This window comes from Rattus rattus, chromosome 8, assembly GCF_011064425.1.
Source record: "Rattus rattus isolate New Zealand chromosome 8, Rrattus_CSIRO_v1, whole genome shotgun sequence".
Lineage (NCBI taxonomy): Eukaryota > Metazoa > Chordata > Mammalia > Rodentia > Muridae > Rattus > Rattus rattus.
In genome coordinates this window covers 31,967,612-31,991,802 of record NC_046161.1, presented here as the reverse complement: position 1 = coordinate 31,991,802, position 24,191 = coordinate 31,967,612, and the positions used below count along the sequence as shown (strand labels likewise).

Genomic DNA, 24,191 nt, shown 5'->3' with positions numbered 1-24,191 from the left:
AGTTCACAGGACACAAAAGAAACAAGACTACCTAAACACAACACAAATGATGCATGTGTGAACTCCCAGAGACTGTAGCCGGCATTCATATGAATTTCAGGTGTCTGCAACTGATAGAAATAGGATCTTGGAGCTGAGAAGAGAGTGGACATGTCACCCGTCACTAAGAAAAGCTATTTTCAATTGATACCCACTTCAAAAGAAGAGAAGAGAGACCTGAGAACAGGAGTGCAGTTGTTCCCTACCTGTCTGTGTACTTTCTCTGGAACACGTAACCAAGACACCTCACTGAGGACCAAGGGCACTGAGTCATGTAGCATAACATCTATAGTTCTCTATGTGAATGGAGATAGCCCTGAGCCTTTAGTCAATGAGTTTTGCTTCTTTGGTATTTCTTCCCACAAAAGGCATTTGATCCTTTTGTTCACCCTGAATAAAGTATATGTATATCCACCATTATATAAACCAGTATAAAAAAGCAAGGATCCTCTCAAAGAGCTGTTCGTTAAGGATAACCACAGAGAAGGCTTTCATCTTACCGAGTTGAACCTAAAACTCCCTATGAAGGCCTTCTTTCCTACAGCCCCACCAGCATACTGGCCCTTGCTCCTAATCAAACTGGTTCTCATTCTTCCTGGGCTCTGTCTTCCCTTTTCTCCCTTACTAAGAATGTGTGGGAGTCTAGAGGTGAACTTGCTATTATTCTTTAGATACATTTCCATGGAAACAAATAACCTTCAAATATTTAAAATTGTAAAGTTTCTGTAAGGAAAAGGACACCGTCAATAGGACAAAATGGCAAGCAACAGATTGGGAAAAGAAATTGACCAATCCGACATGATGATAGAAGGCTAATATCCAATATATACAAAGAATTCAAGAAGTTAGATGCTAGAGAATGAAATAAACCTATTAGAAATGGGGTACAGAGCTAAACAAAGAATTCTCAGCTAAGGAATATGGACTGGCCATGAAGCACCTAAAGAAATGTTAAACATCCTTACTCTTCAGGGGAATGCAAATAAAACAACACTGAGATTCCACCTCACACCAGTCAGAATGGCTAAGATAAAAAACTTAGGTGACAACAGATGCTGGAGAGGATGTGGAGAAAGAGGAACACTCCTCCATTGTTGGTGGGACTGCAAACTGGTACAACCATTCTGGAAATCAGTCTGGAGGTTCCTCAAAAATTTGGACATAGCACTATCTGAGGACTCAGCTATACCACTCCTGGGCATATACCCAAAAGATTCTCCAACATACAATAATGATACATGCTCCATTATGTTCATAGCATACTTAATAACCAGAAGCTGGAAACAGCCCAGATGTTTTTCAACAGAGGAATGGATACAGAAGATGTGGTACATATACACAGTGGAGTACTACTTAGCTATTAAAAACAATGACTTCATGATATTCTTAGGCAAATGAATGGAACTAGAAAATATCATCCTGAGTGAGGTAACCCAGTCACAAAAGAACACAAATGGCATGCACTAATAAGTGGATATTAGCCCCAAAGGTCAGAATACCCAAAATTCAATTCACAAGCCATATGAAACACAACAAGAAGGAAGACCAAGGTGTGGAGGCTTCAGTCATTTTTGAGGGGGAACAAAACATTCACAGGAGATAGAGGGTTGGAGAGACTTGGGAGGAAGTGAGGAGAAGCAAGGGTGACAAGGGGGCATGATCATGTATGGGAGGACATTAGGATGATATACAGAGGAATTTGCACAGAGGTGTGAAGCAATGCAAAGTGGGGAACTAGGGGCAGCCACCATCAAGTCCTAGATGACAGGAAAGCAAGAGGCTCCCAGGACCCAACACAGATGAGATTAGCTGAAATGTCCAACAACCCGTAGAGACCATATCCATAGGTTAGGCAAGTCTCTTAGCTGGTAGATGGGACCACCCACTCATCTCCAAATTTTTAATTCAGAATTGTCCCTGTCTAAAGGAAATACAGAGACAAAGTGTGTAGCAGAGACTGAAGAAAAGGACATCCAGAGACTGCCCCACCTGGGGATCCATTCCATATACAGACACCAAATCCAGACACTATTGCATATTGCAGATGCCAAGAAGTGCTTGCTTACAGGAACCTGATGTAGCTGTCTCCTGAGAGGCTCTGCCAGAGCCTGATAAATGCAAAGGCAGATGCTCACAGCCAACCACTGGACCCTAATGGAGGAGTTAGAGAAAGGACTGAGGTAGCTGAGGGAATTTGCAACCCCATAGGAACAACAATATCAACCAACCAGAGAACCCAGAGCTCCCAGGGACTAAACCACCAACCAAAGAGTACACATGGAGCTACCCATGGCTCCAGCCACATATAAAGCAGAGGATGGCCTTATTGGGCATCAGTGGGAGGTGAGGCCCTTGGTCCTGTGATGGCTCAATGCCCCAGTGTAGGGGAATGCCAGGGCGGGAGGCAGGAGGAAGTGGGTGGCTGGGTGTTAGAGCACCTTCATAGAAGGAGGGGGAGGGGGACTGGGATTGGGGTTTCCGGAAGGGAAACTGGGAAAGGGGATAACATTTAAAATGTACATAAATACAATATCCAATTAAAAACAAAGTAGATATTATATAAAAAGACAAAATTATATCTGATTGATTAGAAAAGATGCATTGGTTGAAAAAATATTTATTACTATGTTCATAAATAATTTCCCAGCTTTACTGCCTTAATATCCTCTTCGCAATGAATTCTCTGAATTCAGAAGTGTATGTCTGTTTAAAATGCTGAAAACAAGTGAGAGTTGCATGCTCACCCCCAAAGAAAACATGACACTACCTCCTCTGGGGCTAAGAGACCTCACAGAAATGGAGGCAGAAAGCAATCAAAGAGATGGGAGACTCAAAGAAAGGTCTATGTGTCTTTGAGATATGACATAGTCAATAAAGTAATGACCTCACATCAGCTGTGCCTGCTTCTTGTGACCATATACAAAATGACTGGATCTATCCACCCCTTCCATTGATTGTAGACTTGCTCACAAGGCTGTAAATTCCCTTAATGAGCTATTGGTCCTGTCAAATTACTGGGGGAAGAGCACACATTAGCTTCATTTGTGGACCCACTGAGAAAGCAACCAGGCTCAGGCACGTAAGATTACTACTGCAGCTGGACTGAGGAAGCACATAAATAAATTAGTGACTTCTAACTAGTTTTGTCTGCAATATGTTCATAAATGGATAATCTCTGTAAGGCTATTCACAATTTCCATCTAATTTCCATCTTAGGAACTGCAAAAGATTACTGGGTAAGAAACGTGATATTACTCTCTGAACGCTACCCATTTTAGCAAACTTCTAACTCTCCATTGATCAATCTATATTTACTGTGATCATTCTCTATGTGCAGCTCATTTTCTTCTTTGACACAAGGCTTCTAATGTCAGTAGATCATAGCACCTTTAATGCCCAGTGAAAGTCTAATACTGTAGCTTCTGATTTAAGTTCACAAAAACTGAAAATGTCCCCTCAGAGTTCATGGCACTAAGTACAAACATTTAACAAGAAATGGAGAGAATGCACACTAGCATCTCAACAGCACACTTGAAAGTTCTGGAAAAAGAAGAAGAAAAAAGTAAGTACACTCAAGAGAAGTAGACAACAAAAAATAATCAAGTTAAGAGTTGAAATAGAATTAAAAACAAGGAATTAAAATACAATAAAATGAATCAATGAAATAAAGCATTATATATCTATGAGAAAAGCAATGAGATAGAAACACCCTCATTCAAACTAACTAAAAGAGAGAGACTATTTAAAGCAATGAAATCAGAAACAAAAGGATGAAAATATAACAGCCCCTAGGAAATCCAGTGGATCTTAAGGATGTATTTTAAAAACCTGTATTCCATCAAACTGGAATAAATGAAAACAAACAAACACAAGATATAACTTTCTTTTAAATACAATTTACAAAAGCTAAATCAAGATCATGAAGCCATTTAAATAGATATATGCTCCCTAGTCAATTGGAGCAGTTATTAAAATTCTCCCAACAACAAAAACCACAGTGCTATATGGTTTTAGCATAGGATTCTAACATATTTTCAAAGAAGATTTAATGCTGATGCTGCTCCTCAAATTATTCCACAGGAATAGGCAGATGACTGAGACAGAAGCAGATAATTACACCCAACCAACGGACAAGCTGGAGACCCCTCTGGTTGAATTAGGGAGAGGCTGGAAGAAGCTAAGGAGGAGGGGGACCTCATAGGAAGACCAGCAATCTCAACTAACCCAGACCCTGAGATCTCTCAGACCTGAGCCATCAACCAGACGGCATACAGCTAGTCCAAGGCCCCCTTCAGCCCCCTCCCCCCACCCACCAAAGCATACACAGCAGAGGACTGCCTGTTCTGGCCTCAATGAGAGAAGATGCATCTAATGTTTGAGATGCTTGAGGACCCAGGGAATTGGAAACCTGGTGGGGGTGTGAGGGAGTGTGGAGGTATGGGGACATCTTCTTGGAGACATGGAGAAGGAGGAATGGAATGAGGAACTATGGGAGGGCAGAATGAGAGGGGCATAATGACTGGACTGTAAGAAAAGTTTAAAGATAATAATAATAATAATAATAATAATAATAATAATAATAATAATAATGGCAGAATAAGTACTCATGTTGATTTGTTTAAAATGTCAAGTCATTTCATTTCCCCAAGACAGAACATAGAACCCTGCATGTCCAGGAAGATTGTCCACTTCCCAGGACTAATCCAAGCTGTTTGCTGTTTTATTCTGCACCAGGCTATGCCAATGCCTGCAATACAAAACTTAGCCCACACTTTATACATTGTTCCTGTGGCACACATTCACTTTATAGCTTGATAACAATCATATATATATATATATATATATATATATATATATATGAATATTACATACTTTATATCGTTTATAAACATTTTCATGTTTTAACATGTGTGCTTCTGAATAAACACAAAACCACCTCTTCCAACTCTCTTTCATCACACACTGATGATGGAAAACAAAACACTCTTATGACAAATAAAATGCTCAATTCTCTAATATCATTAATTTGTATCAGATTAATTTCATTTTCAGAATCATTAATTTTTCTATTTCTGTAGTTCTAAGTAAAAAATTATAGAAATTTAGAATATTATAAATAGTTATTCTTTCAGTGTCCATTGATCTCTAAGCATGACAGATCCCATATTATGTAGTTACTGTCTTAAAACTGAAATATTACCTCCCAAAGGAAAGATAGATGCTTACTCAGGAACCTCACAAAACTCGTTGTCTTCAAGAAGCCCCGCCTAAGAACACATAATCCGTATGCAGTTCCTGGAAGAAAACAGACTCTAAAATCGAGCTGGCTGTGAGATGGACCGGAAGCTGCAAGAGAGAGCTTTAGACATTCATCATCCACATTTCTGTGGATTTTTCAGTGAACCATCCAGGGCATATATGCTACCCAACACAGGAAGTAAAAAATATAATACTAGGCTAATTATTAATTGTATATTACATGAATGAATTATGTTTCTGTCTAAACATAAAGAATATTGACATGACAATTCAGAAAGACATAACAAATCTCCTTCTAGAAAAAGAATCATTAATCAAAAATAACAGACACGATGTTGCCTTTTGGTCAGCAGGTTTACACCACATTATTCTGAGATGAGGGAGATGTGCAAAAACAAACTAATTTGGTTTTCAAGAGTTCTGCAGACAAGATCTCGACTACCAGCATCTTGGCAGGGTCCATATTCTTATAAATCCCTCTCTTGCGGAGTCCTGGGGAATAGTTCTGAAATCTTCTATTTCTTCACTTTGCATTCTCCTTGTATTATTGCCTAAGACATGCAGTACATGTGAAAATAAACTGTGCAGCATTATTTGTATTGCCTAGCCTCAGTCATGTGGGTATTTCTTCATCTAGAAGGCAGATAGATATAAAGGCAGATAGAGGAGTATAACTGGCGCCAGTTGTAGGTTATTGGAGGTCCCATGTCTGCTCCGCCACAGGGATCAGGTCACTCCGGGAGGTAAGATGCGGGAAGAAGACCATGCTTACCCCACATCTCCGTCAGGTGTCTGTAGGGCAGCCCGAGACACCACTCCATCTGAGGGTAGGGAAACACAGTCTGAGTCTTGGGACTCAACCGGAACTGGATCCTTCCTGCAAAGAGGCCGGGGCCATCCGGTTCTCAGGCTCTTGGGCATACAGGCACCACTGGGATGCTGCAGAAGAACTGAGAACAGAATGGGGGCCCACAAGATGGATCTAGCCTGAGGCTGAGGGAGAACCTATGGAGGATAGTCCTCGGCTTGATTGCGGTAGGCTACAGGCTTCTACAGGAGACTAGAAAGGGACTACTCTGTAGGCGAAGGTCTTCTCTGTGGCGCTCCATGGCGGATCCTGATGAAAAGAGACAGTTTGTGGTTTTAAGGCATTTATTGTCATGGCGGAAAATATATGAGTAAAATCATACCCCACTTCTCAGAGTGGGCTTGAGATTAAATGTTTTATGCAGGGAGGAGTGTCTGGGAGGAAATGGTCATTGGCTAAGCCTCCAGGCCTTTAGGTGCTTCTCTAGTGGAGATCTGTCTTGAGCCTACTTGACCTGTGGTCATGTCCTTTACCTGTGGAGGGGCTTGGGGCATTGCCCTTACATGACTGATGACCACAAATCTATGGAGGGCTGTGTCTTAGTGATCAGCCTGGTTTCCTGGGAGTCAGATGAAAAGCCTACAGTTCCATTTATGGTAATGGGGTTTCAAACCTCCTCAGCCGGAAACCAGGGTGCCTTTCATGGTCCGACAGGCAGACGTTGATAAAGGAATGGAGCTAGAGATTGTTCTAGGGTATGGGAACCCAATCAAAATATATGGAACGTTTATCAATAGGTCTTTATTCCATGTGCTATTTCTTTTACAGAAGTAGCTGAGACCTTTAAAGAAAATACTATACATTCTGTGAAATAGGGTTGTGGTATAGTTTAGATATTATTAAAACACTGTGTTCTGTGGACATAAATATATAATTGTATTTTAAAGGCATAGACACAATCCATATATCATATACAAAAAGTAACAATTTCAATTCTAGTCATGGCAAAATTTCGGTTTGCTGAACTAGTCTCAAACTCACATGGAAGTGGAGAAATGTGCAGAGGAATAGTCCAAACACATGCTCTGATAACCATAGAATAAAAATCTTATTACAGTTAATTAAAAACTTACCTCATCAATTTCAAGCTCAAATACTAGAAAAAGAACCATACAAATAATAGCTGGAATGTTGACCATTATATCATCTGCACAATTATCTTCGCATCTCTTAGAATAAATATACAGGTAATAAACCCTTCAGATAAGGAACTTATTGTTCACATCATACCTTATATCAAAGTAATATCAGACAACTGAGAAAGAAAAGAGTTAAAGCGTAAAAACTCCAGGAATTTTATTGATTGGAAGAGAAGAGACAGTGGGGGCAGTGGAGAGGTTTTAACTGGTTAGAGCACTTAATGCTCTTACAGAACACATGGGTTTCTTTCCAGAAATGTACTTGGTTCCCACCTGCCTGTTGCTCTACAACTGAGGATTCTGAAACACTCTTCTATCCATGATAGGCTCTTAAATGTGTATGATAAACATTCATTCAGAGAAGTTCAATATATACATATAAATTTTAAAATAAATATACAAATATTTTAAAGAAATACATGATAGGAAAAGTACTAAAAATTTATCCTCAGGTAAAGTTAAAAAAAACTGAACAAGATCTTAACTTAATAGAGACCATGAACATCATAGAATCTTAGAAACATTCTCAATCTGAGGATGCCACATATTCTCACAGTACAAACAGTTTTATTGCTTGGCTTAAAGAGAAATGTGTTACTATACTATAAATTTTATCAATGCTACTAAAGAACAATGATAAATTAAATGAATAAAATACACACAATATAAGAGACAAGAAATATATTAAAAAACCCAAACAAAAAGAGAATGTGAGCAAGCTAAAGGACGTAGCATAGGGTAGATCAGCTTGTGATTCTTTTCCAGGTTTTCTTCACAGCAAGTTTGACATCCTTGTTTCTGAGGCTATAAATAAGAGGGTTCAACATGGGCACCAATAGAGTATAAAACACTGAGAAAAATTTGGCCTGACCCACAGTCTCAGTAGATGATGGCTTGACGTAAGCAAGCAGCCCAGATCCATAGAAGAGACTGACAGTTATGTTGTGAGACCCACAAGTGCCCAAGGCTTTGGACCAACCCTTAGCTGATGACATATGAATGATATTGAAGAGGATCATAGCATATGAGACCAAGATAATGAGGCAGCATAAAATGATGGATGTGCCCACCACAACATAGCTCATAAGCTCATTGACATAGGTGCTACTGCAGGAGAGCTGGAGGAGAGGGAAGATGTCACACATGTAGTGGTTGATGATGTTAGAATCACAAAAACTGAGCCTGACCATACAGCCTGTGTGAGCCATGGCACTAACAAACCCCATAGAGTAGGATCCAAATATTAGCAGACAGCAGACCTTAGGGGACATAACGATCTTGTACATAAGTGGCTGACAGATGGCCACATAGCGATCATAGGCCATGGCTGTCAGCACATAACTCTCAGAATTCACAAAAACGCAGTAGAAAAACAGCTGAGTCATGCATCCTCTGAAGGAGATGGTGTTTTTCTCTAAAACAAAACTCATCAGCATTTTGGGAGTAGAGAGTAATGAGTAGCAGAAGTCAATAAAGGACAGATTGAAGATGAAAAAGTACATGGGGGTATGAAGGTTTGAGTTTAAGCAAATTAGACTCATTAAGCTCAAGTTGCCCATCACAGTGGCTATGTAGTTCATCAAGAACAGAACAAATAAGGGCAGCTGGAGCTCAGGTTGTTCTGTCAGTCCCTTAAGAATAAATTCTGACACTGAAGAGCTATTTTCCATAGTCATTTGCATCATGTGTGGCACCTGTAGGAATAAGGGTAGAAACATATATTACCCTATGAACCTCTCTCCCTGCAAGAAAAAAGTTGCATTTATTAGTTTCTGAGCTTAAGAGAGTGAATAAGGAGCCCTAAGGAACCCCTATTTCTTTTTTCCCCCTACCCATGATCTTTATCATTCTAGAAAGATTCTTTCATTGACTATTAAATCATTTGATTCTCTTTCATCTATACTAAGAATTAAGGTTGAAAAGAGCAATACGCAGGCTTTCCTCAGAACATGCACACAAACACACACACACACACACACACACACACACACACACACACACGCGAAGTTAAAATCTCAAGAAAAAAAAAACTGTTTGATGCTCACCTTGATTCACCTGGAGTCTTCCCTGACAGTGGAATTTATGGTGTATTCGTCCACACCATGCTCTGAAGGCGAAAGCTGTTAAAAATTAAGCAGGTTATCCCAAAAATGCAGACCATTGCCTCCCTCCTGTAAGAGATTTGCTGGGCCAATAACATACTTTCTGTTTGAGAATTTCATAAAGAGTCTTGACACACACAGAAAAGAACATAGCTTTCATATATGAGACTCCAATATTTCATTATCAACATTTCTGAAGAAATTATTAGAAGCATGAAAAATTACTCTCTCCTTTATGAGAGTCTCCCTTCTGGATGATTCCCTTAAGGGTAGAACTTGTTGAGTCTGTGCCATAGAACTAACATCAATTCTTTAGAGAGTCAACATTCTACTCCATTTGTAATTTCCCAGCAGGAGTGTCTATTCCCCAGGGCAGAACTGTGGGTTTGTCATCTCTTCCTTAAGCTCTGCAGAGCTCTACAAGAGGAACTGTCCAGGGAAATGCTAACTAGCAATTTGTAGCTTTCCTATGGTTGCAAGAATAAGGGACTGACCAAGTATTAATATTATGTATAACAATTTTATGAGGGGAATAAAAGAATATGAAGATGAACTCAAAAGATAGTACAAATTTACATTAGAAGATTTGCCTTCCCAGTTATGAAACTGTAGACTATTCTGATCCTTGTTTTGGTCCACCTGTATTATTTTCTTATGAGTAGCTATATTCGTAAAACTGACAAATTGGAAATTCTAGGTTAACATACAGAAACTTATAGGTACAATCATAAAGAAAAAATATTTTAAAAATGCATAAAATAATAAATCTATTATGTTTTGAGACAACTTTCACAGTGTATTAGAAGTTTACTGGATACATGATAATGTACTATTAGGTGTTAGTCTGCTTATACTGTTCACATTTTTACTCAGAAAAATAAGGTTATTCATGCCTTGACTCACTTGGAAAAAATAAACCCGTTCCATGCTGTTGTCTTGTGTAGTGGAGAAAAAAGATGTTTGGCTCCTAGCATTGTATGCCAACCTAAGAGGACACATGGAGCGATCCATGGTTCTACCATATATGTAGCAGAAGATGGCCTTATCAGGCATCAATGGGAAGAGAGGCAGACCCTTGGTCCTGTGAAGGCTTGATACACAAGTGTAGATGAATGCCAGGATGGGGAGGCTAGAGTGACTGGGGAGGGAGTACCCTCATAGAAGCAGGGTGAGGGGGTATAGGGTAGGGGATTCTGGAAGGGAAACTTAGAGACGGGATAACATTTGAAATGTAGTAAAGAAAATATCCAATTAAAAAGTACACTCAAAATATATGAAACAGTTTTATGGGTCATATGTGCATTTCTCTATTAGTTTCTATTTATACTTGGTTTAATGAAGGCTAAAAATCTGATGACTATCCCAACACTACCATTACAAATATATCTGTATAATGTATTTGGGACACTGAAGAGAAGAGACAAATGTTCCCTCTAGCTACAACTCCTCTAGTGTCATTTCCCCAGCTAATCAAGGTCTTAAAAGGGGATATCCACCCCCATGATATTCAGTGATTTGTAGAAAATCTCATTATTACATAGTCCATTTCTGAATTGGAGCCAATTTCATTAGCACATCTTGGAGATACATTTAAGGATTAGCTGCCTTGTTCCTTAACCTACCTGACAACATTTGGTGGTTGGCTTTTCCAAACACTAGGGTGTGGTATTCAGTTCATTGGATATATTTAACAAAATAATTTCATTAATCTTGCATGTCACTGGTTGAAAGCACTTGCCAGACATTGCTTCTTGCCTGCCTCATTTACCAAGAAGAGCCTCGACCCAAATGAGTTTTAAAATCTTATGAGGAAAAACTTGATAAAACTAAGAGGTCCTCAAAATAACTGATCACATAATTTCAGTTGTTTCACTATTACATTTTAAATATATTGTATTCTAAACTTATTTATTTTGTTTTCCCCAGTTTATCACTTGCCCAGGGATATGAATATAAAAACATTTAGGATGAATTTGGGTCTTACACTTATAATAGCAATATATGACCTATCTAGCTAGCTTAAAACTGACAAACATTATCTTTTGTTTGGTAAAAAATTTAAAAGGCTAACTGTATTCGAATGTGTTTCTACATTCAAATATTCGTATGCAGTGGAAAGAGAGCCAACTAGTAGAGGACCTGGTTACTATGCATGAACCGAATTTCTCTGAAGAAGCTACACACATTAATGTTCCTCAAAACTGCTAGATCTGACTCAAATATCACAACATGATTGTAGAGAAATGGAATGTTATTAGACAAGAGTCAAAAGCATATTGGACTATCTTAGTCCTTTTAAAGTGATGTCCATTGCTTTCCCCATCTGGCATATCCATTTTCTGACTATTAGTTAAACTTTTCACAATGGTAATCATTACAATTACCAAGTTTCTGTCTACACTAAAACCAAAGTAAAGAAAGCTACAAGAAAATATCATAAACATGAGTTCTCCTCCTCTTGTTATTTAATATTACCACTAATATAATTTCAAGATGTATATATTTATGGGTTATGTCATATGCCACACCTTTCATGTAGAAATATGTTATTCAGGCTAATTTGAATCTGTATATGTCAGACATGGTCACCCACACTTACCTCAGATATGACTATTCTCCACTTTTCTTTAAAGCTCCATCATTATTTTACATTGACATATTTATTTATGAGGTCCTAGAGTTAATCCCAAGCACAATTCCTAATCAAGTTAAAAGAACTATGTTATTCTTAGAGATGAAGTTGACCAGGAGAACCACAACCTCCAACCTACTTTCATATTCTCATTATAAAATCAGTGATAGATGGGCAAACAAGATCATAAAGTAAAAGTTTTATTTAGAAAAGAATTTATTAGTCCAAGTGAGAGCATGCATGCAAGGGAGAAAGAACATATATGACATATATGAAGAACCAGAAAAAAATCGCTTCATCTTTTGGGTGAGGAAACCTGTAAGTTGGTGTTACTATCCAAGACTGTTTTCTCAAATAAAAACAAAAAGTGAAAAATGTGAAATTAAATTACTAGAAAAAATGATCATAATATTAGAGATTACCAGAAAGGTTTGTTTGCTGATTAGCATTTGTTATAGAACATTGGAATATTACCAGCTCAGAAGAAAATTATCCTAATATATTTATCTAATCTTTCACTTCAGGTAAAACCTTTAGAATATCTTAATTTAAGCTTTCATTGGTTTCTATAAACTCAAAAATGAAAAATGTCATCACATAATGTCAAAAGTTATAGAAGTTTGCTGTGACTTAGCATAATCCAGTGTTTGCATCACTATGTTTTAAAGATGCCTTCATAATTGTCTTTCTTCTGCTCTTTGATTATAAACATTTTTGTAGCCACTTAAAATATATAAATCTAGGCAACTTCAATCCTCTGCCATGGGCCAGAGTCACCCATATTTGATTCAGAATAAATGATGTTTCTGTTTTGCATAATCAAAACAGCATTCAATGGGAATTTTAATAAAATAATTAAATCAGGAGAGAGATTGATTGTATAAACATCATTCTTCACAAAAAGAGAAAAGCAATCTTAAATCTAACATGGAAGCATGTAAACATGTGAATGAGCAAAAGATAACACCAGAAATATTAGCATGCCTACCTTAAAGTTTGACTACAAACCTGTAGTAATATAAATTCCCATTGTATTAGCCAATAGGTCAGTATGAGATAATAGAGGACACCAAAGTAAACCCTTTCAACAATAACCACATTGTTTTTAATAATACTTCACTAATGAAAGAGAATTTCATGTACAAATTTTGCTCATATCTCTCACTGAATGCCTGACTTCTCACCTAACTTGGGGGATTTGGGTTTGTCTCTCTCTTATTTTAGTAAAGGCATCCAATACTAATTTTGCTTTCTAATCACTCTTCAGCGTGGACTATGACAGGAGTATGGTGAACTTAGCAAGCATCACCGCATTCCAGAAACTGACCCTCACGCTTCCAACAGCTATTAAACTTCATCAGTTTTTCAGCTTTTGTTTTTCAGCTTTTGGTAGGCTTTTGTACATACATCCTCACCGCCATGCACTAACTTTGTCCTGCTTGAGATTAAAAAGACAGCAGAGCATGTTGTCATAGTTGCGGTGTGTTTCTAAATGCAGCTGCCCTATTGTACAAGGGCACACTCTTTCCTTGAAACTATCTACTCTCACGTCAGGCTCTTACAATTTTTGTTCCGCTTCTCTGTGAGAATCCACGAAGAAGGGTATGATCTGAATGTCTAATTTAGGATTAAGCACTCCAAAATCTCTTGTTCTCTGAATGTTAATGCATAGAGAGTCTCTCTACCAATTTTCATCTACTACAAGAAGAAGCTTCTGTGATGTGGATTGATAGGTGCAATGAACTATGAGTGCAGCAATAATTTGCTAAGAATTATTTTAATGCTATATCAGAATAATAGTGGCATGTTATTTGCAGAACCAACGACCTATTCTAGTCCAGGTTCTTGGTCCCACTAAAAGTGTCAGATATGCCAGAGGTGCCTTCTAAAAGTGATATCCTGTTCAAAAAAGGGGATAACCAAACTAAATAGCACATGCGCAAAAAAATGCACCTGGATGCTTGTCTCTCTCCTATATTAGCAGTCAGTACATTTGTATAAATGACTATGATGCAAGACCTGAGAGTTTTAGAGTAAATCATGGAGAAAATAAGACACAGGCATGAACAAAGACTTTCTGAACAGATTCCAGGATATGAAAGAAACTACTATTAAACTGAAAACACAGCCAACAGAATAGAAGAAAATATTTAATATCTGTACATTCAGATCAATATTTAGACTATACATTTTTTAAACTAAGCACTTTAAACCAAACCAAACAATCAGTGAAAAGGCTAACAAAATGTACACAAATCTGTCAAATAACAAAACAAGTATCCAGTAAACATTTTAAAATGTTCAAAATAACTAATCATCAAAGGACAGCACATATAAACTATAGTGAGATTCTATCTCACCCCAATCAAAATGGCAGACATCAAGCAAACAGGTAACATCAATGCTGAGGAAGGTGTGGATTAAAATGAATAGTTTTATCCTGCTAATAGGAAATTAAACACTTCCAGATACCATAATAATCAGTATAGAGGTTTCTCAAGGTAATAGAAATAGATCTATCAAATGACACAGCTCTATGACGTTTTGGTATTTACCCAATTTCAAGTCACTATTCTACAAATCTACATGTTAAATACATAATGGAAGCAACCTAGGTGACAAAGAATGAGTAAAGATAAAATTTATTCATACAGTGACCTTTTATCAGCCATAAAGAAGATTGAAGCTATTTCATGTGTAATAAACCAAATAATCTCATGGTGGTTTTACTAAGTAAATTAAGCAAGTCTAAGTAAGGCAAACATCATATATTTTCTCTCCTCTGTGGTTTCTATACATTATTAATGAGTAAATTGTATATTTCCAATAATAGTGTTGAAAAATACACATTGTTATTTGTTTTTTATTATAACATAATTATTTTTCCAAATAAGGAGATAGTATCTAACAGCACCTCAAAGGGCATATTTTAATATGGTAATTGTAACATGACAACCCAACCAAACTACTATACCTTATCATGACAGAAAAACAATCACTAATAACAGCAAACAAGAAGTGTTATTATGTAGCTCACCATGAGCACACCACTTTATTATGAGATAGCAATAATAATATATGTACTTTTTATTTGACCATCAAAATCTGACAGAAAAGTTCTCTATTATAGCATCTTGGCTGGATTCATATTCTCATAGTAGATGCCTTAGTTTTTGAATAATTGTGAAAATTTCTCTAGAAAGTATATTGTTATTTTGCAATTTATTTTCCTCTTTCTTCGGATACAATATTAACTTTCATATTATTATTTGTATGGCATTTAAAGTACTTATAGACTATAATAATGAAGTTTGTTTTGCAATGCTACAATTTCATAACTGTTTTCTTCAGTATGATATGTAGATATAAGATAAACAGATGGCAATATATAAAGATGTAGTAAGAGACAGAGACAGAAAGAGATTATTTTTGGTCTTGTGAATCAAACTCAGAAACAATACCATGCATGGACTGCATTAATAAGCCTTAATTAATAAATTAATAAGTCTGTGGTTCAATTATTCAGATGTAAACATTATTTCTTTTAAATAAGAACAACAGGGTGATAGGGAAAATGGACTAGACATCATTATGATAATGTTTTCTGGCCAAAAATGAACACAGTGGTTTTAAAAAAAATCACGTAGTCCACATATCAGGAAGAAAAACAATTTTTCAACTCTGCCACAAAATATCAGAATGTCAAGCTTTGTCATAATCCTAGGTCCTGAGGGGACTTAGGGCAAGAAAGTAGATTTAATAAATGTCAAAAATATATCCCAGTTTAAATACATATATAATGCCATTACCAAACTTGAAGCTAATAGCCTTTAATAAAAATTCTGGTAAATTCCTCAATTTTTTTGTAATATAACTCCCATCTCTTCCAAGTAATATATTTGGTAGGTAGGTGAATGTACTTCATAGCAAAATGTGTCCACTAGATTTCAAATCAAATTTCAAACCTACCACTAAGCAGCTATATGTATCCTTAACAAGTACATGAACCTCTCTTTGTCTCAGTTTTCTCATTTCAAAATAAAAGCAATGATACAGTATTATCATGTATTTCAAGGTTACTTTTTTTAAAAAGTCCTTAGAATAGTGTCTAGCATCTGAAATGTGCTTGATTTGAAACACATTGAAAATGTGCTTTACTTATTCATAGGTTTCAATTTTGCTGCATGTAATTTTTTTACATGATAATTAGATATATACAAATAATAAAAAGTGTAAAACTAATAAAGGCAACACAATTTTTAAAAAGAAACTACTAACAAAATAACCTGAAAATTGTTAAAACTTTGACAACTGTGTCACCTCTTTTTTTTCTTTTTCTTTTTCTTTTTTTTTCGGAGCTGGGGACCGAACCCAGGGCATTGTGTTTGCTAGGCAAGCGCTCTACCACTGAGCTAAATCCCCAATCCCAACTGTGTCACCTCTTATCTGTGTTATTGAATAGGTAGAAAACAAACCCATCGGATAAGGAAAGATAGATACAAAATTTAAAAAAAAATTAAGAAATCAGTTTGGCATAAAGAATACTAGTTCATAGATTTTCTTGAATAAAAAAGACATATAGGAAAAAGTAGTAGGTAATGTTCTCCTAAACTAAAATAAGCTAGCAGAGGAGGGTCTTAATCCGATATCGGTAACAGACATGATCAAATGAAATACAAATGCATATGTATCAGTGGCTGATAATGTCCAGATACAAGTAACATTGCATAGTAGAAGGAAAGTGATACTGTAGAAAACTTATACAGTAGAAGCATAAGATAAAGGAAAGGTTATCAAAAACACAAACAAAAACTGAAGGAAAACAGCAGAAAAAAAGAAACAGATGTAAGAGAAAAACCACTACATAGATCATTGGGTGAGTCTCTTCATGGTTCTCTTCTCCTTGACATCCTTGTTCCTGAGACTGTAAATGAGAGGATTCAGCATAGGAACCAAGAATGTATAAAAAGACTGAAAAGAATTTTTCCCCTGACATTTCAGCAGATGATGTAGCTTTACATAAGCAACAGCCCAGATCCGTAAAAAGAAACTATAATTCTTGTGATGTGGGACCCAGAGTTTATAACTTTGGATAACCCTGATGATATATGAATGATATTGTAAAGGATCATACCATAAGAGATTAAGATAATTAGGCTAGATAAAGTGATAACCGTGCCCACCACTACAAGCTCACAAGTTCGTTTACCGTGGATACTACTGCAGGAGGCTGGAGGGGGAAGATGTCACATGTAGTGGTTGATGATGTTTAGAGTCACAAAGCTGAACCTGATCATACACCTGTGTGAGCCATGGCCCCAACAAACCCCCATCAAAATGGACCAAACATCAGCATAACACATATTCAGGTGACATAACAACCTTTGCATAAGTGGCTGACAGATGGCCACATAAGCGATCATAAATATGGCTGTCAGCACCTGTCTCAAGTTCACAAAAAAGCAGAAGAAGAACAGCTGAGTCATGCATCCTCTGAAGGAGATGGTGTTCCTCTCTAAAACAAAACTCATTAGCATTTTGGGGGTAAAAACAAATGAATAACAAAAATCAATGAAGGACAGATTGAAGATGAAAAAGTACCTGGGGGTGTGAAGGTTTGAATTCAAGAAAATGATACTCATTAAGCTCAAGTTACCCATCACAGTGGCTGTGTAGTTCATCAAGAAGAGAAAAAATAGTGGGAGCTGGAGCTCAGGTTGGTCTGCCAGTCCCATAAGAATAAACTCAGACACAGAAGAATCATTTTCCATAATCATTTGCTTCATGTGTAGAATCTGTAAGAATAAGAATAGAAACCAACTCTAATCAGTATTGCATCTTTCACTCTAAGTGAAAAGTTTGATTTATTGGTTTCTAAACTTGAGTTTAAAGAACACATATCTCGACCTTGAAAGAGCATTTATTACATCCATCAATGATGCTCAGAAAAGCTACAAATGTTAAGTGAATGGTTCTTTGAATACTAACACGTTGATTCCTATGTAATCCCTATTTCCTTTTCTCTACTCATGATATGTATCCAGAAAGAAAGATGTCAAACAACCTTAAGGGACTCAGAATATAACTTATTCCCTTTCTGTTGGTCATTACTAATAATTAGGACTTGATTATTTTCTTCCAAAGTCCAAGATTTATGAAAGTCGGAATTTCAAATGTAACTGTCAAGGCAAAAATTCAATGCTCACCTCTAGTCATCCAGAAACTTTCTTGCTTTAGGGACTTGCAACCTTTTTCCTCACTGTTCAAGAAAACGAAATAGGTAATTTTAACAAGTACAGATAATCTCTGACTTGCTAGAAGAGGTTCATTGCGGGAAATGGAATATCAGTAGAATGCTCTTTGTACATACCCAAAATAAAAAATAAAAAAACAACATTCTATGAGTCTCCAAAGCATTATGTCATTCAAATGAAAATATGAAGGTCAAGGCTTTGGTAATAAGTACAGAAAATAACTCTCTTCTTTGTAATATTCTCCCTGTGGGATGTGCCCCTTGAGGGCAAAACTGACTGAGTTTATGTTTACATCAAATGCTATAAAACTAAGGTGGGATCTTTGGAGAGTCAGAATCCTATTCAGTTTATAAGTTCCCATCAGACACTATCTAGTTCCCAGGGCAAAAGTTATGAGTGGTCCCCTTTGTCATTCTCATTATAATTCTACAAAGGAGTATTCAGAGAACTGCTGTTCACTTGCCATTTGTAACTGGGCAACATCAGATCACAGGTTTCAAACTCTACTAGTAGGTAGATGATAGATACATACCTAATAGATGATAGATAGATAGATAGATAGATAGATAGATAGATAGATAGATAGATAGATAGACAGACAGACTGATAGATGACAAACTCTAGAGATAAATTGAGAGAGGTGAAATATCATTCAAGTAGTAAGAGTTTATATCTAAGCCTTTCCATTTTTTTAACAGTGTAGATGTAGAATTCAGTGAACCTCATTTATGTATTATTAAATCTTCAAATACTTATAAGTAAATCTTCTATACACTTAATAAATATATAAACACATTAAAAGTAATTTGGAAAATAACAGATGTGAGTGTTGAATTGGTGGTAGAAGTCTTGCTTAGAGTACAGAAGACTGTATGATCAGTTCATATTCATACAGAAATTGTAAGTTACTTCTTTCATCATATGTATTATAGTAAAATATATAACAAAGAAAATTTAGGGGCAGAAAGCTTTAATTCATCTTAGAATTTCATGAGATTTTGCTGTCTCTGCAAGGAAAACAGAGCACCATAGCCATTTGAGTATTGCAGCAGGAACATGCAGAAACTACATCCTACGTAGCTTTCATCAGAATATGGTGAGCTTCAGCCAGAACTTCAAGTAGATATAAACTTCAAGGCCTTCCCGTCATAGTCTACTTTTTCCACTGAGGTCATACTCACTAAAAACAGTACAACCAGCTTACAGAAGTGAGTCAAGCATATGAGTCTTCAGAGGCCATTTTACATTCACATGACAATATGTTCTGTCTACACTTCAGTAGACTTCTACCCACAACCGATAGGTAGTCGCATATCTACTTTTCTTAATTAGCATCAATGATATTGTAGTTTTAATCTCAAATGTTTGTTACTCTTATATACAAAGCAACTGGATTTCCCATATGAATATTGCATTGTATTTTATTTTAAGTTATTTCATACAGGGGTTCTTTTTGATAGTTGTTATTTTTATTAGGATTTTTAATCGGCTTTTATATCATTAAAAGGAACTTTACATCATTATTTCTGAATGGCCTATATAGTAAATGTGTAAAGTTATCTTTCACACAGCAGCATGGCTTCTAATATTGATTTGAAACAGTTATCTCAGTAACAAAACTGACAATATTAATTACAAATGCATGTGTAAAAATCCTGAAATTCTCATCCACTATTATGAAAGTAAAGTTACACAACCTGTTCAGAAAATATCTTGAAATTTTCAAACCAAGCTATACATATATGTAACATCTGAGGAAACATTATAAATGCATATATAAGTAGTCTATAAACATATACATTATTTGCTCAAAACAAATTTCTAAGTTCTTAACAAAATTTCATATCCAAAGAAACCCAAAATCTTGTATACAAATATTCATTGAAATGGCATGCATTATAATAAAAAGGACAAATAACAAAAATATTGATGAATGAATTTTAATAATCTTGTACTCCCTGTTTGTTTGGTTGACAGTAATATAATAAAGCTTGAATAATGGTGAGTGTATTCAAGTGTAGTTCACTAAAATTTAACCTTTGGTCAATAATAGAAAAACTTTTCTAATATGTTTAACCAGATATCTTTACTTCATTGATATCTTGACTACATCTGGACCCAGGGGTTCATATCTTTCCATATCTCCATATCTTCATATCTCTTTATGATATGAATCTTGGCCAGTGTCAGCTTTCAGGTCCCACAGAATTCCTTGTGGCAGATCTTGGAGCTGTTAGGTCATCACACTATGCATGGTTCCTGAAAAGCAACAGGGACCAGGCTGCCAGCTCCTCCCTGTCCTCCAGACTTATCCTAAACAACTCCGTAGCTGTATCCATTGCTTTACAATTCTCTCTCTCTTTCTTTTCTTCTGTTCATTTATTATATGCATAATGGGTTAAAAACTGAGATCTGTATTAGGAACTCCATAAGCTAAAAAAGTCTAATACAGAGAACAGGAAAAGAATTATATTAGCACTGTATTGAATAATGTTACATGTTACATAGACATTCAGGTATTTTATGCTTTGCTTGACTTGGCATAAGTTGTGTGGAAGAAGGTTCACAGGAAAAAGTAAAAGAAAAAATTAGATTTGCACATTTAAATAAAAAGTCTAGTTATTCAATATTGTTGTCATAAATACATGTACATAATTATACATTTAATATATACATATATGTGTTATGTATGTGTGTGTAGTAAAAATCAAACATAGGAACATACATAAGCAATCAGTTACTAGACTCTAAAGCCAGCTATGGTTTCTTTTTTACAAGTAAGTAGACATTTCACAAACACCATCTCCATTATCACAATGGGAATAATGACTTAGATATTATGTATTGTTATTGTGTTGTTTCTAAAAGAAATCAGTCCTTGTCAAGTGCAGTGGCCAATTCAATGGTATTTATAACAAAACATCTTTTTTATAAAAAGTACTGTCAGTGTTAGTGGTATTTGAGAAGTCTGATACGAAATTAGCCTGATTCAACTGCAAATCTTTATAACATTAAGCACTACTCAAAAAATACATAGTGTCATTTTCTAATAGTGAGGTGAAAATTTTAAAACAAAAAAATTCTTGAAAGACAATAAATAATGCTAGAAACTGACAACTTTATTGTGGCCAGGATTTTTTATATATTCTCTCTTTTATTGCAATTCACACATGTTTTTAAAGATCTGAAACTGGAAAAGTTTTACAAAGTCCACTTAGAAAACTATAACACAAGTAAATTTATTAGAAAATATTCAACTCCATGACTTCCCTTTGTTGTAGAAATACAGAGATAAAGGATAAATAGAATTGTCTCAGTATTGAAAAATATGACATCCCATATGTAAAGATGAAACTGGATCCACATTCAGGATCAGTCCGCTGATCATAAATATTTTCTTATCCTCATATAAGAAAATCAAGAATTTTTGTGGAGGAAAGTGACAAAATAATAAGGTGGAAATCTTGCAAGACTATAAAGCAAAAGGTGAATGAAAGAAAAGATTATATCGAAAAAGAAGTGGTAAGAAAATGAAGTGAAGAATCAAATGACTATCGTAGCCCCAGTGGTTCACTCACTGTGAGTCTCCTCAGTGTTCTCTTCAGCGCAAGCTTGACATCCTTATTTCTGAGACTGTAAATAAAGGGATTCAGCAAAGGCATCAAAAATGTACAAAGTAGGCAGAAAAATTTCCCTTGATTCACTGATTCATCAGATGATGTTTTGATATGGGTAAGCATACCAAATCCATAAAATAGGACAACAGTCATTATGTGAGAACTGCAGGTACTCATGGCTTTGCATAAACCTTTACCTGATGACAACTGAATGATATTAAAAAGAATCAAAGCATAGGAGGTTAAGATGAGAAAGCTAGATGCAAGGACTACTGTGCTGACAAAAACAGAACTCACAAGCTCATTAGCGTAGGTGCTGCTGCAGGAGAGCTGGAGAAGAGGGAAGATATCACACATGTAGTGGTTGATAATGTTGGAATCACAAAAGCTGAGCCTGATCATAAAACCTGTATGGACAATTGCAGCAACAAACCCCATCACGTATGAACCAAACATCATCAGGGAACATGTCACAGGAGACATGATGACCATGTACAGCAGGGGTTGACAAATGGCAACATAGCGATCATAAGCCATGGCTGTCAGCAAATAGCACTCAGAATTGGCAAAAAGGCACATGAAAAACAGCTGTGTCATGCATCCTGTAAAAGAAATTACATTTTTCTCTAAGACAAAACTCATTAGTGTTTTGGGAGTAAAGACAAATGAATAACATAGATCAATAAAAGAGAGGTTAAAGAGAAAAAAGTACATAGGTGTCTGAAGGTTTGAATTCCAGCAAATGATACTCATTAAACTCAAGTTTCCTACCACAGTGGTTATATAGTTCACCAGGAACAGGAAAAACAGGGGCAGCTGGAGTTCAGGTTGGTTTGTCAGTCCTGTGAGAATGAACTCAGTCACAGAAGAGTCATTCCCCATAGCCATTTGTATCACCAGTAGATCTGTAGAAACAGTAGTGAAGGGTCACATTAGCAAGTTCTCTGTCACTGATTAAAAAAGGACAGAGCTGTTTGTTATAAGTTTATCATTGTCTAAAGCCACTCCATAAAGTACTCAAAGAACATTACTTCCTAACCAATTCCTAAGAAATCCCCATTTCTTCCTTCTTAGTATCAATTATGAGAAAATACTGACAGAATTCCTTAAGCAGTTCAACAACATTTCTACTCTTTTATTTAATCTTCATTAGGAATTAGGAATAGAAAGAGAAATAAGCAGGATCTGTCTCTCAAATAAATGACTTATATAGTTTTGTGTTTGTTTGAAGGAATGTGATAAAGCTAAAGATGATTGATGAGATGCTCACCTCTGTTCCCCTGAATATGTCACTGCTGTTGAATCACACAGTTCCTTTAACTCCAGTGTCCTAAGGGTTCTAAGTTTCTAATGATGAAGGAGTATTAGCTATCAGTACAATTCTGGCTATAGTTTCTAGGTCATGTCTACAACATGATTTCAGTTTGAGATTTTCTTTAATAGGTTCTTGTTATTTGCACAAAGGAAAATAATAATCTCATTTGAGCATCGAATTCATCTTTTCACTCAAATGAAACTCTTAGGACTTGGCATTTGGGCGAAATATATTAGAAGTAGAAGTGCTCTCCTTGAGGACCACACCTAAATTGAGTAAGTCCCTTAACGGTAAAAATAAAAAAAAAATAAAAACCTGTGTTTACATCATGTATGGTGGATGTAAATATTCTCTCTCCACAGACTCAAAGCTCTGCTTAGTTTGTAATTTTCCATTAGGAATAGCTAATTCCCTGAGCAGAATATTGGTTGTTCCCTTCAGAATTCTACTCATTATGCCCTGCAAAACTCTGCAAGGGAAAAATCCCAGGTCATACTCAGTTGCCATTTCTAGTAATTTTCTACAAACCCATACAATTGCATCAGTAACCACAAGTTCGTAGATGAACACTCTACAGAAGAGGAGCAAAGAGTCAATAAAAACGGAAGAGGAACTCAAAACATCTGAGTTTAAATCCAGGCTTTTCTACTTCTTAACAATGAAATTGTATATCAAGGTTATAATTTCTTTTGCCTTGCAAATTTATATTTACATATTTATATTGCTATGGATATCTATAAAATAAGGCTCATGAAAAAGGGTCTGGGATATGGCTCAGTGGTAGAAACCTTATTTTGCATACAGGAGACTTTGGGTTTAATCTCAGCATTTTAACAGTGATAATAATAGTTATATGAAATAAGACAAAAGAACTGCTGTTTCATATTCTTGTTTTAATTAAATTAGATGTTCCATATAATATGAGACTGTCCTAACAAATAGAATGGTATAATTCCTCTGCCCTGT

The 24,191-nt window shown here is 36.0% G+C and overlaps 2 protein-coding genes and 1 pseudogene across 2 annotated transcripts; all 3 read right to left on the bottom strand.

Annotated features, from left to right (window-relative positions):
- Window positions 1-8,048: 8,048 nt before the first annotated feature.
- Window positions 8,049-9,005, bottom strand: LOC116907442 (olfactory receptor 143-like). The gene has a single exon (XM_032910413.1). The coding sequence runs from the start codon at window positions 8,988-8,990 to the stop codon at window positions 8,049-8,051; it is 942 nt and encodes a 313-aa protein (XP_032766304.1). The 5' UTR covers window positions 8,991-9,005.
- A 7,903-nt stretch (window positions 9,006-16,908) lies between these two features.
- Window positions 16,909-17,825, bottom strand: LOC116907338 (annotated as a pseudogene).
- Window positions 17,826-21,844: 4,019 nt separating this feature from the next.
- On the bottom strand, window positions 21,845-22,801 carry LOC116907465 (olfactory receptor 143-like). Its single transcript, XM_032910449.1, has one exon. The coding sequence runs from the start codon at window positions 22,796-22,798 to the stop codon at window positions 21,845-21,847; it is 954 nt and encodes a 317-aa protein (XP_032766340.1). The 5' UTR covers window positions 22,799-22,801.
- Between the last annotated feature and the right edge of the window lie 1,390 nt (window positions 22,802-24,191).

What these genes read in the sequence shown, in the direction of transcription:
- LOC116907465 (XM_032910449.1), bottom strand. Translation starts at nt 22,798, where the DNA reads ATGGCTATGGGGAATGACTCTTCTGTGACTGAGTTCATTCTCACAGGA.
- LOC116907442 (XM_032910413.1), bottom strand. Translation starts at nt 8,990, where the DNA reads ATGATGCAAATGACTATGGAAAATAGCTCTTCAGTGTCAGAATTTATT.